This window comes from Tupaia chinensis, unplaced genomic scaffold, assembly GCF_000334495.1.
Source record: "Tupaia chinensis unplaced genomic scaffold, TupChi_1.0 Scaffold000289_1, whole genome shotgun sequence".
NCBI lineage: Eukaryota > Metazoa > Chordata > Mammalia > Scandentia > Tupaiidae > Tupaia > Tupaia belangeri.
In genome coordinates, this window is record NW_006159774.1 from 812722 (window position 1) to 828617 (window position 15896).

A 15896-nucleotide genomic window follows, 5' to 3' on the forward strand; every position below is an offset into this window, starting at 1 on the left:
AGAGCTTCTGTCTCAGGTCAGATGAGTCCCAGAGCCCAAGGAGAGGGTCTCAGTGAAGAGGGGCAGGTGTTGTTTGACTTCCCCTTTCACATGGGAATGGGTGCCCTGGTTCAGCTAGAAACCCAGTTACTCTTGTCAGGGTCCTAGCGAAAGAAGTTGTCAGTCCCATACCTGTCTCCGAGCCATCCCTGAGGCAGGGATGCCAGCAGCTTCCACCAGAGTCTAGTGAGGGGCCAGAGACTCTTTTCCTGGCAGCAGCGAGTGGGAATGCAGCTCAGATTTGGAGGAGGAACCATCAGTTTTGGTGGTAAGTGGATGAGGGAGGTCTACACTAGTGCTTCCCAGACACAGGCACTCAGGCAGGGATGGGATGGGTGTTAGCAGCCTACAGGAGGGAAGTGTCTAGGGGGAAGCCACTGGCTTGTAAGTGTGCTTCTGAGGCTGGCTGTTTCCAGTGCAGAGCTGCCCGGAGACACAGGTAAACCTGGAAACAGATCTGTTGGCTGGTGTGGAGACCAACAGCACACATGGCAACTTGAAATGAATATTTACACAGTTTGCTGGACACTGAGTTTCACAAACTTTTCTGGAGCATTCAAACTGCCCTCTGGTACTCACAGCCCTTCTGTCTATGTTATGTGTCTTTCTGCCCTGCTGAGAGATTTCTGCAAGAGGACCTGTCACATGGCCATTAAAATGCAGGAAAATCACAGTACTATTTGGTCAGTGTAAGATGCTATATTGCAGTTAGGTATGACAGTTAACAATGTAAGATATGGTCAAACACAAATCAAAAGGTCCAAAAAAAGGCAACATTTTCTTTCATTTACTTTGCGTTTAGCACTTATAACTTGAACATTCTAATTTAAGGGAGAGGAGTGGAAATAGCTGCAATTTTCCAGGCTCATTTCTTGGGAAGCTCAGACTAGTGTCCTCAGTGAGTTTAATACTGAAGAGTCCACATTACAACAAAATTAATCAGTGCTTTTTAAGCTCTTTTCTTTTTACTTAATCCTCTGTATCCGTCTAAACAAGAACTAAGAACCTGGGCATTGAGATCTTAAAGCCGCGATCTTTAGATTTATTGCTCTTTTTAATCTGCTGAGAGAAGCAAGAAGTTGGTTATTAAAACCTTCTTTTCTCCGACATTTACCCTTCACTTCCTGAATATGGGGGTTTAGAGAAACGTTAGTCATACTGTCTGTGCCCATTTGAAACCTGTGCTACTTTGGGCATGCCAAGCTGACAGAGAACTTTTTACTTTCTATCAAAAATAGCTTTGTTAAGCAAATTTCTTGTGTCACTAAAGGGACTGTTTAGTCTCTTTCAGAATGAAACTCTAGGTCTCCATTTTTAGCAGTGATATTTTCCTTAAAAAATTAAGCAAGCTAAAGTGTATAGTTTTTACCTATTTGTTTAATATTTGCTAAGATACATGAGGAAAAAAAAAACTATACTTGGGTTTTCTCTTTTTTGTACCAAAATAAACTCATACTTTAATTCTACTTTTTTTCATGAACTTTTTGAAGTTCCCTCATATACTCAGTGGCTTCTCTTCTCAGAGATACTAGTGATGTTACAAGAAAAAAAAAAAAATCCACCATTCTTTTAAAATGTCTGCGGCATTTCAATCCCCTCTGACCAAGTTAATGAGGTCTGTTTAACATCGGAGTCAGTGCTTATAACCGTCCTATGGATTGCATTTCCCCCCCTTAAACTATGTATAGTTTTGTTACGATATCCTTTCAACTCTCTGTCATTGAGTCAAGGAGACAGAATCACTGCTGAAAGGTTTCTCCTTTTCTGTTGTATACCTTTAATACTCATGAAAGATTGAAACAGAGAGATTTAATTAAGTTTCTCAAATGTAAGCAGAGTTCTCCAGGTAATTTTCTCTAGGGTATAATATGGAAGAAATTCCAAAGTATGTATGGTGGCTCAAAATTAAAGAGGACATTAAGTTTTTTTGTTTGTTTGAGAAAGATTTTTGATATAGAATGCATGTGCTTACCAGAGAAACAGAGAGAGACAGAGAGACAGAAATTGAGAAATCACCCCCCTGGGTGGGAAGGCCACGCCTCAATCTCTTCTCCTGGATTATCCTCTCAGGATCTTGGGCATGCATGCACAGGCACTTGGTGTCAGTTTTAAGCTGCCAGTTCGAGGATTCGAACCATAGTCGACTACAAGGGAGTCCAGTGACAAACCATTATACCATCTGCTGGTCCCAAAGCCATTAAGTTTTAAGTGAAAGATGTATATGGTTCTCTATTCATTACTTAAGGGGATAACGAAGAATAGAATAATAAACTAGGTGAAAACTCATTGTTTCAAGCCGATCCTTTCTTTTTATCAGGAGAGAATATTGTCTGTTACCTCAAGTTTTTATTTATTTTTTTAATTAAAAAAAATTTTTTTTATTAATTTGGTAGTTCTTTCCAAAGCACAGGTCACTGCAGTGGGGAACAACTCACACTCAAAAAAAAAAAAAAAATCCTGTCTGAAAAGTGAATATGTCGGGTGGCTGGTTTTAAAAGTCCCCATAATGGCTGTTTTATCGCGCATGGCCCACTGTTGTAAAAACCTCACAGCTTCTCTTCTCCCCAGGCATGACGGAGATGGTGCGTAAAATCACTCTGAGCAGAGCCGTGAGAATCATGCAGAATCTCTTTCCTGAGGAGTACAACTTCTACCCTCGCTCCTGGATTCTGCCTGACGAGTTCCAGCTCTTTGTGGCTCAGGTAGATGGCACTCCATCCTCATGACCCTTGACTTATGCTAGGGGTGCAACTGAGTCCTGGGTCTTGTGTGCTGGGAGCTGGGGCACAGGGTCCCCAGGAAGCTGGCTGTCTAAGGGAGTGTCTCAGCAGTACACAGCGGATAACAGTTGCAAATGAGGCAGCTGGCAGTGTTGAACAGGTAAGGTGACAGGTTGGAACATGGAAGAAGAAGGTCTTGACATGAGGTGACAGGTTGAAGCTGATATAGAGCTGGATCTTAGAGCCAGGGTGCTAGCGGACCAGGGAGATGGAGCTGCAGTGGGTGGTCGCGGCCCCCAGTGGAACAAGACCATCTGAGCAAACCGTAAGGGTGTGGTGTCTCCAGCTTCCCACTGAATGAAAGGTGGGAGAGTGGGCTCTGTGGAAACGCCAGGGGCTAGATCTAACAAACCAAGGGGTACCTTTTAAGTGTCCTGTACTAAATGTGTTCCAGAACCAATTCTCAAACGGCCCATTCCATCTCGAGGCAACATGTTTGTGCATGAAATACCTTGGAGCCTTCACCACTGATGGTGAAATAGAACTGTGAGGAAGTGGAACTCAGAATTGCCATTCTGGTTAGCCTTTCTTTAGTTTCATTTAGGGCCTTGCAAAGCCTTTGCCAACAGTTCTTTGGCCCACACCATGCTTCTGAGGGTTCCCATAAAGTAAATGCCTCTCTAATGATGACGAGACTAGTGCCTGCTGGTCCTCCCATGTTTCAGGCATTGTGCAAGAAGCTTAACATTATTCATTTTAATCCTCACAGCAGTCTTGTGAAGTTGGTTTATTATTATCCCCATTTAGTGAATGAGGAAACTGAGGCTATGAATAATTAAGCCACCTGCTTAAGAAACAGGAGTTAAACTAGAGCATAAGATGTAAACTACATTTTTTGTGGTCTCTCTTATTGCTTCCATGTTGTTTTGGATTTAATATTGAATTATAAAGCTCAGAATAAAATTACAATTTTCTAAACATGAGAACTGCTTGCAGTGATCGCTTTCAGAAGGAAGCTCTCTGAGGTGGTGGTCATGTGGGTCTGTATATCTTTCTCAAAGTATTCAACCATTCACTTAAAATGGATGCATTTTATGGTGTGCAAGTTATGCTTCAATAAAGTTAATTTAAAAAATATCAGCTGTTCCCCACACTTACCCTGTAATTTCCCACTTCCGTGGCTCTGCTCATGATGCTATTGCTATGAAGGATAGCTTTCCTTTCCGTCTCTACAACTCTACACCTAACAATTCCACAAGGCCAAATCTAGATGACACAACCAACTGTGAATAAGTGTATTTTTCTTTCTTTCTAACCCACTCGCCTTTTTCTTGTTCAATCGTACCAGGCTTAGACCTCCAATACAAAGTTTAATAGAAGTAGAGTAACTATCCTTGTTTTGTTCCTAGTTTTAGAGAAGAAACACACAACTCTCACTATTACATATGATGTTAGCTAGGTTGTTTCTAGATGCCCTTTACCAGGCTAAAGAAGGTTTTTCTATAGTATGCACAAAGCTTTCATCACGACTGGTGCTTAATCTTGTCAAATGCTTTTTCCTCATTTATTAAGATAATCACAGGATTTTTCTTTTTTAGTTTGGCACTATGATGATTCACATGAGGGTTTTTAAAAATGTTAGACTAACCTGGCATTCCTAAGCTCCTCTTGCTTATGATATATTACCCTTTATATATGCTGCTGAACTCCACTTGCTGACATTTTGTTAAGAATTTTTGTGTCTTTGTTCATGAGATATTGGTATGTAATGGTTTTTGGTTTTGGTATCAGGTATAATGATACATACTATACATAATGTTTTTGGTATAATGCAAACTTATTAAGTAAACTGAGAAATGTGCCTTCCTCTACTTTTTGGAAGATTTTGTATATACATTTGGTATTATTTCTTTCTTAAATGTTTGATGTAATTTTCTGTCGAGGGTATTTGGGTATGGGAATTTCTCTTTTGGAGCATTTTTAACTTATTAATTCATTTTTTAGTAGACAGGCATTTTATGTCTTTCAAATATTAGTTCATTTCATCTAAGTTATCTAATTTTATTGACATAAAACTTGTAAAAATCACATTCCCTTATTATTTTTTAATGTCTGTGGGATATGTAGTGATGTCACCTGTTTCATTGCTGATAATGATCATTTGTGTGGGTTTTTTTTTCTCTCTCTCTCTTTTCTAGGATCAGCCTAGCTAAAGTTTTATCAATTTTATTGATATTTTTAAAGAGTCACATTACTGTTTTTCTCTATTGTCTTTCCTTTTTAAATATCATTGCTTTCTCTTTTTATTAAATTTCCTTCCTTCTACTTCTTCTCAGTTTAATTTGTTCTTCTTTCTCTAGCTTTAAGGAGGAACCCCAAATCACTGATTTTTAAACCTTTAAGCATTTCATTTCCCTGTAAGCACTGCTTTTGGATGCATCTCAGACATGTTGTTTTTTTTATGCTTTCATTACCATTCCATTTGAAATGTACTGTAATTTCCCTTGGGATTTCTCCTTTGCCCATAGGTTATTTAAGAAGGTGTTTGTTTACTTCTTAAATAATTTTGGGATTTTCCAGTTGTCTTTTCTTATTGATTTCTAATTTAATTCTACGGACATCAGAGATTATATTACATCTTATCTCAATCCTTTTAAGTTTATAGAGAGTTTTCTGATGGCCCACACATTATCTATTTTGGTGAATGTTTCATACATGCTTGAAAATAATATGTATTCTAGAATTATTGGTGCAGCATGCTATAAATTTTAATGAAGTCAAATCAATACTTGGTATTGTTCACTTTACTGTTTTACTGTCTTTTTTTACTGATTCATGGCCTTCTTGTTCTATCAGTTACTGAGTTAATGTTGAAATTTCCAACTCTATGAATGATCTGCTTCTCTCTTTAGTTCTGTCAGTTTTTCTTCATGCATTTTGAAGCTCTGTTATTAGCCTGTTGGTTTCAAGTTTCTTCATAAGGTAGCTTTCTTGTAAAGTCTCCTTTGTCTAATATCAATACAGTATTTTGGGGCCAGCAGGTGGCATGGTGGTTGAGGGCACTGTACTCCCACATGGCCTACTGTGGTTTTACATCTCTACCTTGCTTTAACCTAGCATTGGCATTGTATTTCTTTTACCATTCTTTTATTTTTAACCTATCTGCACGTTTAAAGAGTGCTTCTTATTGATAGCATGTAATTGGGTTCTGTTCTTTTATCCAGTTTAACAACCTCTGCCTTTTTTTTTCACATACTAGATAATATATTTTAATAAAACCTCTGCCTTTTATTGGTGTGTTTATTTTTTACACTTTTAATTTACACTTAATGTGTAATATAAAATGTTGGAGTCAAGTCTACCACCTTGCTATTTCTTTTCTATTTATCTTATCAGATTAATTAAATATTTTTAATGTTTCATTTATCTTCTCTTTTGGTTTATTAGCTACACCTTTTTTAAAAATTCTTTTAGTTTTTGTTATATCCCTGGAATCTATAGTGCATTTTTAACTTACCACATTTATCTTTAGGTATTACATACTTCAATTAAAATATAAGCACCTTACAGTAGTATACATGTATTCCCACCCCTTTTCCTTACTTTTGTCATATACTTTATTTCTAACTAAAACCCATAATATATCTTTTTTTTTTTTTTGCTTTGAGTAGTCAATTGTCTTATGAAAATCCTAAAAAACAAATATATTCTTCTCTTACTTGTAGCCATATGTTTACCTTTATGGCACCCTTCATTCCTTTGTGTAGCTCGGAAATTCCATGTGGTATTATTTTCCTTTGGCCTGAAGAATTTCCTTTCACATATTTCTCATAATTCAAGTCTGCTGGTGACAAATTCCCTCAGCTTTTGTTTGTCTAAAAGTATCTTTATCTTGCTTAAAGTTTTAAAGTTTAAAAATAATTTCAGGCTTTAGCAAAAGCTACCAAAACAGTACAGAGAGAATCCTCTGGACCCTTCAACGAGTTTCCCTAATAGTAACATTTTATGCAGTTAATGGGACAGGGAAATCAATATGTATATAATATCATTAAGTAATCTGCACACCTGATTTGAATATTGTCCTACGAAGGTCCTGTTTTGGTACAAGGTCCTCTCCACCATGACCCCTGATTGCATTTAGTTGTCATTTCTCCTTTATCTCCTCTCAGCTGTAATGGTTCCACAGTATGCCTTTGTTTTTCATGATCCTTGACTCTTTTGAAGAGTACCAGCCAGTTAAGTATTTTTTTCAGAATGGTCCTTAATTTAGTTTTGTCTGTCTTTTCTCATGATTAAATTTACATCGCACATTTTGGTAAGGATACCACAAAAGTGATGTTGTGGCCTCGTCAATGCAGCATATGAGGAGTACGAGCTGTCAAGATGTCCTATTCCTGGTAATGGTAATTTTGACCACTTAGTTGAGGTCGTGGCTGCTCTATTTCTCTATGTAAAGTTCTATTTTTCCCTTGTGATCATGAAATGTTTTGTGAGGACGTATCTTTAGATTAACAGATAGCCTATTTGTCTCACATTTTTTAAGATACAAATTTATTGAGATGTAATTGACATACAGTAAATTGTAGGTATTTCAAATATGTAGTTTGATACATTTTGATAGATGTAAAAACCCATGAGACTATCACCACAGTCAAGGAATGAACATATCAATAGCTAGCACTTCAGAACGTTTTCTAATGTCCCTTGTAATCTTTCCCTTCTTCCCTTCCCTCCCTTCACCAGGCAGGACTAGAAACAGAATGGCTAGATTATATAGTAGGTGTATATTTAATTTAAAAGAAAGTAGCTATTGTTTTCCAAATTGGTTGTGCCATTTTTTTACACTTTCATTAGAACTGTATGAGCACTCTAGTTTTTCCATATCTCTGCCAACATTTGGTAATGATTAGTATTTTAAATTTTTACCTTTTTATTAGATATGTAGTTGTATCTCTTTGGCTTTAATTTTCATTTTATCTGCTGGGTAATGGCATTAATGTGCTTATTTGCAATCTGAATATATTCTTTGAGGAAATATCTGTTCGTATTTTTTGTCTATGTTTAAAAAAATTGGATAGTTTATTTTGACAATTGAGTTTTGAGCGTTCTTTATTTTGAATATGGTATTCCATGTGTACCAATTGAAAATATTAATATTTTCTCTGGGTCTTGTGTTTTGTCTGCCTTTCTTTTTCTTTTTTTCTTTCTTCTTTCTTTTTTCCTCTCTCTTTCTCTTTCTTTATTATTAGATGTGTGTGTTCAGCAGAGAGAGACAGCGATGGTAGTGGGGAGAAGGGAATGAGAAAAGGATGGCCAGAACGGATGGCAATTCCTTCTCTCGATTATCCTCTCAGGATTTGGGGCAGGGACACACATGCCCAGGGTGTTTTTCAAGGAGCTGACTCTAGGCCTCAAACTACACAGTTGACCATGTGGGATCCAACTGCCTTAACTACCACGCCACTGGCTAGTCTGTACCTTGTCTTTTCATTTCTTTTTTTTGGAGAGATTTTCGCTATAGGGCACGTGCGCTCGCCAGACAGACAGAGAGAGACAGAGAGACAGAAAGCGAGAAATCACCCCCCAGAGGGGATGGTCACACCGCAATCCCTTCTCCTCCATTCTCCTCTCGAGACCTTGGGCACGCACGCACACACGACCGGCGTGAGTTTTAAGCCACCAGGTCCGGGACGCGAACCGCGGTTGACTACGTGGTTGAATCCAGCGACATAGCCATTACGCTAACTGCTGGTTCCCTCTTTTCATTTCTTAATAGTATCTTTTGAAGAGCAAATTTTAAATTTGAATGAAGTCCAATTTATCCGGTTTTTAAAGATGGGTCATAGTCTGCAGCGAGCTGTATGGGCCCAGCTGGGTACTACTTTATAGTATGTTCATTCTACTCACTGGGGTTTATGCCTAAAGTCAGACTTGGGTTCATGTATAGGTATGTGTCAGCTGTGCTAGCTATTGGATATATTTAGACTAATTAAGTTCATTGGCAGATCAATTGAATGGGGGGGGAAGGCATGGAGGGCAACCGTGGATGCCAGGGACAATGTGGGAGGAGGATGGGACATGGCAGAGGGTGGGGGATGGGGAATCAAGGATGGCAAAACAAAAGGCAAGGTATGCAGGACATAAGAATTGGAAAATTATTTGCTGAGAACATGTATGTTGATGTGCTTGATTGAGCCAATGCACAGTGTATTTTGGATGGAAAATTCATTTGTGTGTTGTGATGGTGTATAGTGAATTAATGTAGAGAATGAATAAATTTAAAAAAAATAAAAAGAAAAAAAGGAAAAAAAATGGGTCATAGTTTTGGTCATATCTACTAGAATATGTTTACATGACGTAAGATCACAAGATGTTACCTTATGTTTATGTCTTAAAGTTTTATAGTTTTGAGTTTTAAGTTTACATCTATGACTCATTTTTGAGTTTTGTATATGGTGCGAGGTATGGATTAACATTTGTTCTTTCTTTACATCTAAATAGCTAATAGTTTCGAATAATTTGATGAGAAGACTAAGATTTCTCTTCCAAATTGCCTTTGCATCTATGTTGAAAATAATTGTCCAAATATGTGTGGGTGTATTTCTGAATTCTCCATTCTGTTTCATTTGGATATTTTTCTATTTTTACAAAACCTCACTCTCTTGATTACTAAACTCTGAAATCAGGTAATGTAAGTCTTCAGACTTTGTTCCTTTTTTTCAACATTATGTCTTTTTGATCTGCCGCATAAAATTTAGAGTTAACTTCTCACTTTCTGCAAAAAAGCATACTGCGGTTTTGAGTGAATTGTATTGTATCTATTTATCACTTTCAGTATACACAACATCTAACAACATTGAATGTTCTATGAACAAGGTATAGCTTTCCTTTTACTTATGCCTTTAATTGCTTTGAAAAATTTTTAGTGTACAGGTTTTTCATATCTTTTGTAAAACTTATCCCTATTTCAAATATTTGCTACATCGACAATATTTTGTTTTTATACTTCAATCTCTAGTTGTTCATTATGAGTATATAGAAGTACAATTGATTTTTGTACATTGTTTTTGTATCTTTTAACCTTGCCAAACCCATGTAATAGTTCCAATAGCTTATTTTGTAGATTCTATTGGATTTTTATATAGATTATTACATCCTCTGTGAATAGAAACATTTCATGTCTTGTTTTACAATTAGCTCTTTATTACTAATTTTTGGTCTTATTTCACTGGTTAGAATTTCTATATAATGTTGACTAGTAGTGGTATGAACAGATGTCTTGGACTTGTTCCTAATCTTAGGGCACAAGCAATTAGTCTTTAATCATTAAGCGTGTTGTTAGTTGTAGGTTTCTTGTAGGTGTTCTGTATTAGGTTCATTAAGTTTTCTTCTATTCCCTTTTTCTGTGGATTTATTTTTAATGCCAGAGAGTGTGTATGCAAGTGCACATTCATGCACACGAGAGGCAAACACAAAAAACTCCCCAAAGGGACACAATCTTGCTGCAGTCTCCTTCCTCCATTCTCCATCCTGTCAGGACTGTGGGTATGTGTACATATATGCCCAGCATGTTGTTACTAGGACCAGGATTCAAACTGTGGTTGGCCATGTGGGATTTGGCAGCTTCTTCTACATAGTTCTTAACCACTGTACCGTGGGGTCAGTACTGTTTTTAATTAGGAATGGATGTTGGATTTTGTTACATATTCTTCCTAAGAAGTCTACTGAGATGATCATCTGGTTTTTATTTTTTAGTTTGTTAATATGGTAAATTATAGTGATTGATTTAAAGATAATAAACTTTGCACTTTTATATAAATATCACTTGGTCATGATATATTATCCTTTTTATAAATTGTTGGGTTTGATTTATTCAGATCTCATTTATGATATTTACATCTACATTCATGGAAGATATTGGTTTATATTAGGTCATTGGAAAAGTCATGACACATTTTTGCATAGAAAAATGTATTATGCATAAATGTGTCATGACTTTCACAATAACCCAATAGTTTTCTATTTCTTTGTACTGGCTTGGCTTTGTTATCAGAGTAGTGCTGGTCACATATAAAGAAAGCACACCTAGGAGGGTCCTGATACTACTCTCAACCCCTAACCTTCAGCCAGCCCCATTTATGGGCACATAGATGCCTAGCAGGCTCAGGGAGGTCTCCAGACTCGAACTGGGAACCTTCCCAAGTGGAATTGCCTCACTAAACATCTTATTTTACCACTGCACCACTGTCTGGCTCCAAGTTTTAAACAATTTATGATATGTCTTCTTGTAATCTTTTTTCATGTTTCTCATGTTTGAGACTCAGTGAGCTTTAGGATCTGTAGGTTTACAGTTATCATAAAGTTTGGAAAATATTTGCCCACTATTTCTTTGTATATTTTTGTCCTTCTTCACCACCTCTCATATGGGTACTTCAGTCACACATCTATTAGACCATTTGAAGTTGCTCCATAATTCACTGATGCTCTGTCCATTTTTAGAAATACATTCTGTTTGGGACCAGCAGTTAGCATAATGGCTATGTCACTGGACTCCCATGTAGTCGACCACAGTTTGCGTCCTGGACCTGGTGGCTTAAAACTCACGCCGGGTGTGTGTGAGTGCCTGCTCAAGATCCCGAGAGGAGAATGGAGGAGAAGGGATTGTGGCATGGCCATCCCCCCTGGGGGGGGTGATTTCTCGCTTTCTGTCTCTCTGTCTCTCTCTGTCTGGTGAGCGCACTCGCTCTATAGCAAAACCTCTTAGAAAAAAAAAAGAATAAAAAAAGAGAAATATATTCTGTTTCATTTTGGAAAGTTTCTGTTGTTTTGACTTCACCTTCTCCAGCATTTTCTTCTTTGTGTCTAATCTGTTTATCTCATTCAGTTTTCTTTTCATCTCTCACATTGTTTTTATTTCTAGAAGTTAGATCTGGATCTTTTCATATTGCCCATATTTCTACTAAAATTTTTGGACTATCTTTTTTTTTTCTTTTGGAGAGTTTTTTCACCATAGGGCACGTATGCTCACTGGAGAGATAGAGAGAGACTAGAGAGAGACTGTCACAATCCCTTTTCCATTTTCCTTTCAGGATCTTAGACACACATACACACACGCCCAGCATGAGTTTTAAGCTGCCAGGTCTGGGACTCGAACCACAGTCAATCGTCAACTTCGTGGGAGTGCAGCGATGTAACCATTATGCCATCTACTGGTCTCTATAATCACTATCTTAAGGTCATGGTCAACTAATCCCAACTCTGCCCATTCTGAGTTTTGATATTTTTCTCCACTGTAGCTCATAAAAGAGAGTCTTCCAAACATTCATGAAAAATGCATATTAATGAAAAACTATACAGGGATTTCAAACATTTTTTGCATCAAAATAAACTTATATATTAATTCCATTTTTCCATGGACTATTCAAAGTCTTGTCATATTGTCATGCTCCTTTTCATGCCAGGTAGTTTTTTTACTTAGTTATTTTAAGTTGATTTACTTCTTCCACAAGTGAGAGACAGAGAGAGAGAGACAGCACCCTGAACAGGGTCTTGATGGCTCCGTCATCAGCCAGCCCTGGATCACAGACACACCTGTGCTTATGTCTGGTAATTTTTAGCTGGATGTTCGACATAGTGAATCTTATTTTATTTGGGTGATGGATATTTTTGTATTCCTACATATATTCTTGAACTTTGTTATGGGATCTAGGAAGGCTACTTGGAAATAGATTTCACATCTTCTTTTTAAGATTTGTTAGGCAGGACTGGAGCAGTATGCCATCTAAGGCTGATTATTCCTCACTACTCAGGTAAGAATCACATGTGCTCTACTCGGGGCTCCATCAATCATGTCCTCTAGTCTGGCTGGCAAGAATGGGCTCTGTTCCTGGCTCTGTGTAGACACCTCTAATCCTTTGTGGTGGTTCTTTCCTTGGCCTGTTTCCTCACAGGCCTGCACTGATCTGTGCTCAACAAAATACTCAAGGGAGGCCCTCTGTGCATCACCAGCCTTCTTCCTCTGAGCTGCAGTCGCCTTTCTAGTACGCTGTCCTGAGAACTCTAGTTACCTGAGTCTCCTCTGACTTACAGTTCTGTTTGCTCAGTTCAAGGGATCCACTGGACTCCACCAGTCTCCCCCAACCCCTGTGCTGCAGCTGCAATCTCTCTCAATCTGTGGGCAATCACAGGCCTCACCTCATTTGATTCCTGTCTCACAGGACTTACTGCCCTTTGCTCCCTCACCTCCAGGGCTTTGAAGCTGAAGTTGAACATATCTTACCATTTTCGGGGATTGTTTCATGGGAGAGAGTATGTCTTCTATTACTATAGCTTGGCTGAAAGTTGAAGTCCTCTGAATGAAGAAACACCTAACAATAATGATTACACCATTTTTTGAACGTTTTTTGTGAATTACTGTTTCAATCCATCGGGGTTGCTATATACCATAGAATGACGGACTTAAACAATAAAAACATATTTCTCATGGCTTTGGAGGCTAGAAATGCAAGATCAGGGTTCCAGCCTGATTAGCTCTGGTGAGGGCCCTTTTCCTGGCTTATGGATAGTTGTCTTCCCATTGTACACTCAAATGGTGGGGAGAAAGAAAGCTAGTTCTCTTTCTCTTCTTTTTTATTTTCCCCGAGTTCCGGTATAGGGCACATGTGCTCGTGGGAAGAAAGAGAAAGAGAGAGTGAGACAGGAAGTGAGAAATCACCCCTTGAGGTGATAGCCATGTGGCAGTCCCTTCTCTTCCATCCTCTTCTTATGACTTCGGGCACACACACACATGCCCAGTTTGTTTTACAAGCCACTGGATCTGGGGCTCAAAACACATAGTTAGCAATGTGGGATACTCATGCCCTAGTCACTCACCACTAGCTGGCCCCTCTTTCTCTTCTTATAAGGACACTAATCCCACTGGGAACTCCACCTAATTACCCTCCCAAGTTCCCAATTCCTAATATTGTCCTATTAAGGATTAGGGTTTCAATTTACTTGTGACGGAGAGTAGAGTTTGTGGTGGAGACAGAAAACAGGGAGTGCAAATATAAAGCTCAAAACAATGACCTCATTTAAAATTACCTCATTAAAGGACCAGCATGTGGCATGGTGGTTAAAGCTCTGGACTCCCATATGGGTGACTATGGTTCAAGCTCTGGACCCAGGGGTGAAAATCATGCTGGGCATGTGTGTGTGTGCATGTCCAAAATCACAAGTGGAGAATGAAGGAGAAGGGATTGCATCATGACCAACTCCCCTGGAGGGAGGTTTCTCATTTTACTTCTCTCTGTCTTTCTCTGTTTCTCTTCAGCAAGTACACACACCCTACGGCAAAACTTGAAAAAATAAAATAAAAATCATTAAAATGTAAAATAAACCTCCAATTAGGGATCTTCCACTACTCATAGGGGAGGAAACTGAGGCACAGAGAATGCTGTTTTAGGGCCTGGCACATGCAGAATAACCTAGAGCAGTTGTTTGCTAGAGAGTTCTGGGACTGTCATTCATTTCTTATGGGACCTTGGGCAAGTCTCTTCTCTCAGCCCTATTTCTTTATCTGTTAAATGGTAAAATAAACCAAATGTCAGGGTGAATGTGAACATCCAGTGAGTATTTGATGATAAAATGCCTTATTAAGTGAAAATCTGATTTTAAAAGCATTATTATTTTTTTAATTGCCTGAGGGTATGTGCATTCACCAGAGAATGGCAGAGAGACAGAGAGGAAGAACATATGCTCCAATAGGATGTGGGCATGCTGCAATCCCTTCCCTTCAATTGCTTCATCCTTTCACGATTTGGAGCATGCTCACACAAGCACCCACCCTGTCTTCCAAGCCAACCAGGACCAGGAATTAAACCATGACTTGTAATGTGGGATTCAGCTCCCTTAACCATAGGATCCTGGCATTATTATTTTTAGTAGCTCATTTGTTTTAATAGAAAACAATGCATTCACATTAAGGATTTAAATAATAGGGGCCAGCAAGTGGTACGGTGGTTAAGACCCTGGACTCCAATATGGCCAACTGTGGTTCAAGTCCTGGACCTGGTGGCTTGAAACTCAACACTGGCCACAAAATTCCAGGAGGAGAGTGAAGGAGGAAGGATTGTGACATGGCCATCCCCTTTCTGTCTCTGCAGTGAGTACATGCACCCTATAGCAAAAATGCCTCCAAAAATCATAAGAATTCAAATAATAGAGGAATGTGTCAAGTAAAGAGTGAAAAACAAAATATTCCACCCCTCAGAAATTACTTTAACAATTTATTGTGTATCCTTCTAGGCTTTCCCTATGTATAGACAAATACATTTTGTGTACAGATTTTTTTTCTTTGAAAAAAATGGGATTATACTACACATTGTCTTTTTTAACTAGCATTTCCCCCACTGAGCATGTTTCAGACATCCTGCGACGTCAGTACTGCACAAGGTTCCATTGTATGAATGCATCATAACTTTTAAATCATTCCCCTACTGGTGAACATTCAGGTAGTTGGTAATTCTCTTATTTTTTTAAGCTCAACCAATAATACTGTAGGGAACTCCCTGATACTGTTATTTTTATACACCTGTGCCGGCATTTCCTTCATATATGTACTCAACGTAGAATTGCCATGCTAACAGATAGATGCATTTACATTTTCGACAGGTAAAGCCAAACGAGAGGTTCATTAGACTTGGTGCACTTAATTGTGACTGTAAACAACGTCTTGACAATGCCTTGGAAGTGCACTCTCAGAGGCGTTTGTGTGGGCTTTGTTTTGTGATTTTTGACACAACAGGAGGGGGGGTGTGAGTCACTGTAAAACAGTCGAAAACCCAGTACTCTGTAGGTTCTCACATTAATCAGTAATGTATTTATTTTGTTAGAGGAAGGAAGGGATGCACATTCCCCTGCTCGCCATTGGCAAAATTGGTACCCAGATATGATCAGCAGGTGGCACCAGGCAGAAGCAAGTAGGATTCTCAGTGGAAATTTTTGTGAAGACTAGAAGAAGATGCAGACTTTCCTTCCAATTTTAGCAGATGGCCAATAAAAAAATTCCTTGGAGTTTATTTTGCATATGGTCTTCCATCTGGGTATTTGAGAAAAGTACAGTTTTGTTATCAAAACAGTATTTATTATGGGGAAAGA

General features: G+C 38.4%; 1 protein-coding gene across 1 annotated transcript in view; it reads left to right on the plus strand.

The window, feature by feature from the left end:
- The window catches only part of TTLL11 (tubulin tyrosine ligase like 11), a gene marked incomplete at its 5' end in the record, with an annotated part of 308449 nt that overhangs the window by 68550 nt on the left and 224003 nt on the right, over nucleotides 1-15896 (plus strand). Inside the window, 1 exon segment of the mRNA XM_006150515.2 lies at nucleotides 2608-2741. Within this exon segment, the coding sequence (XP_006150577.2) occupies nucleotides 2608-2741 (134 nt within the window).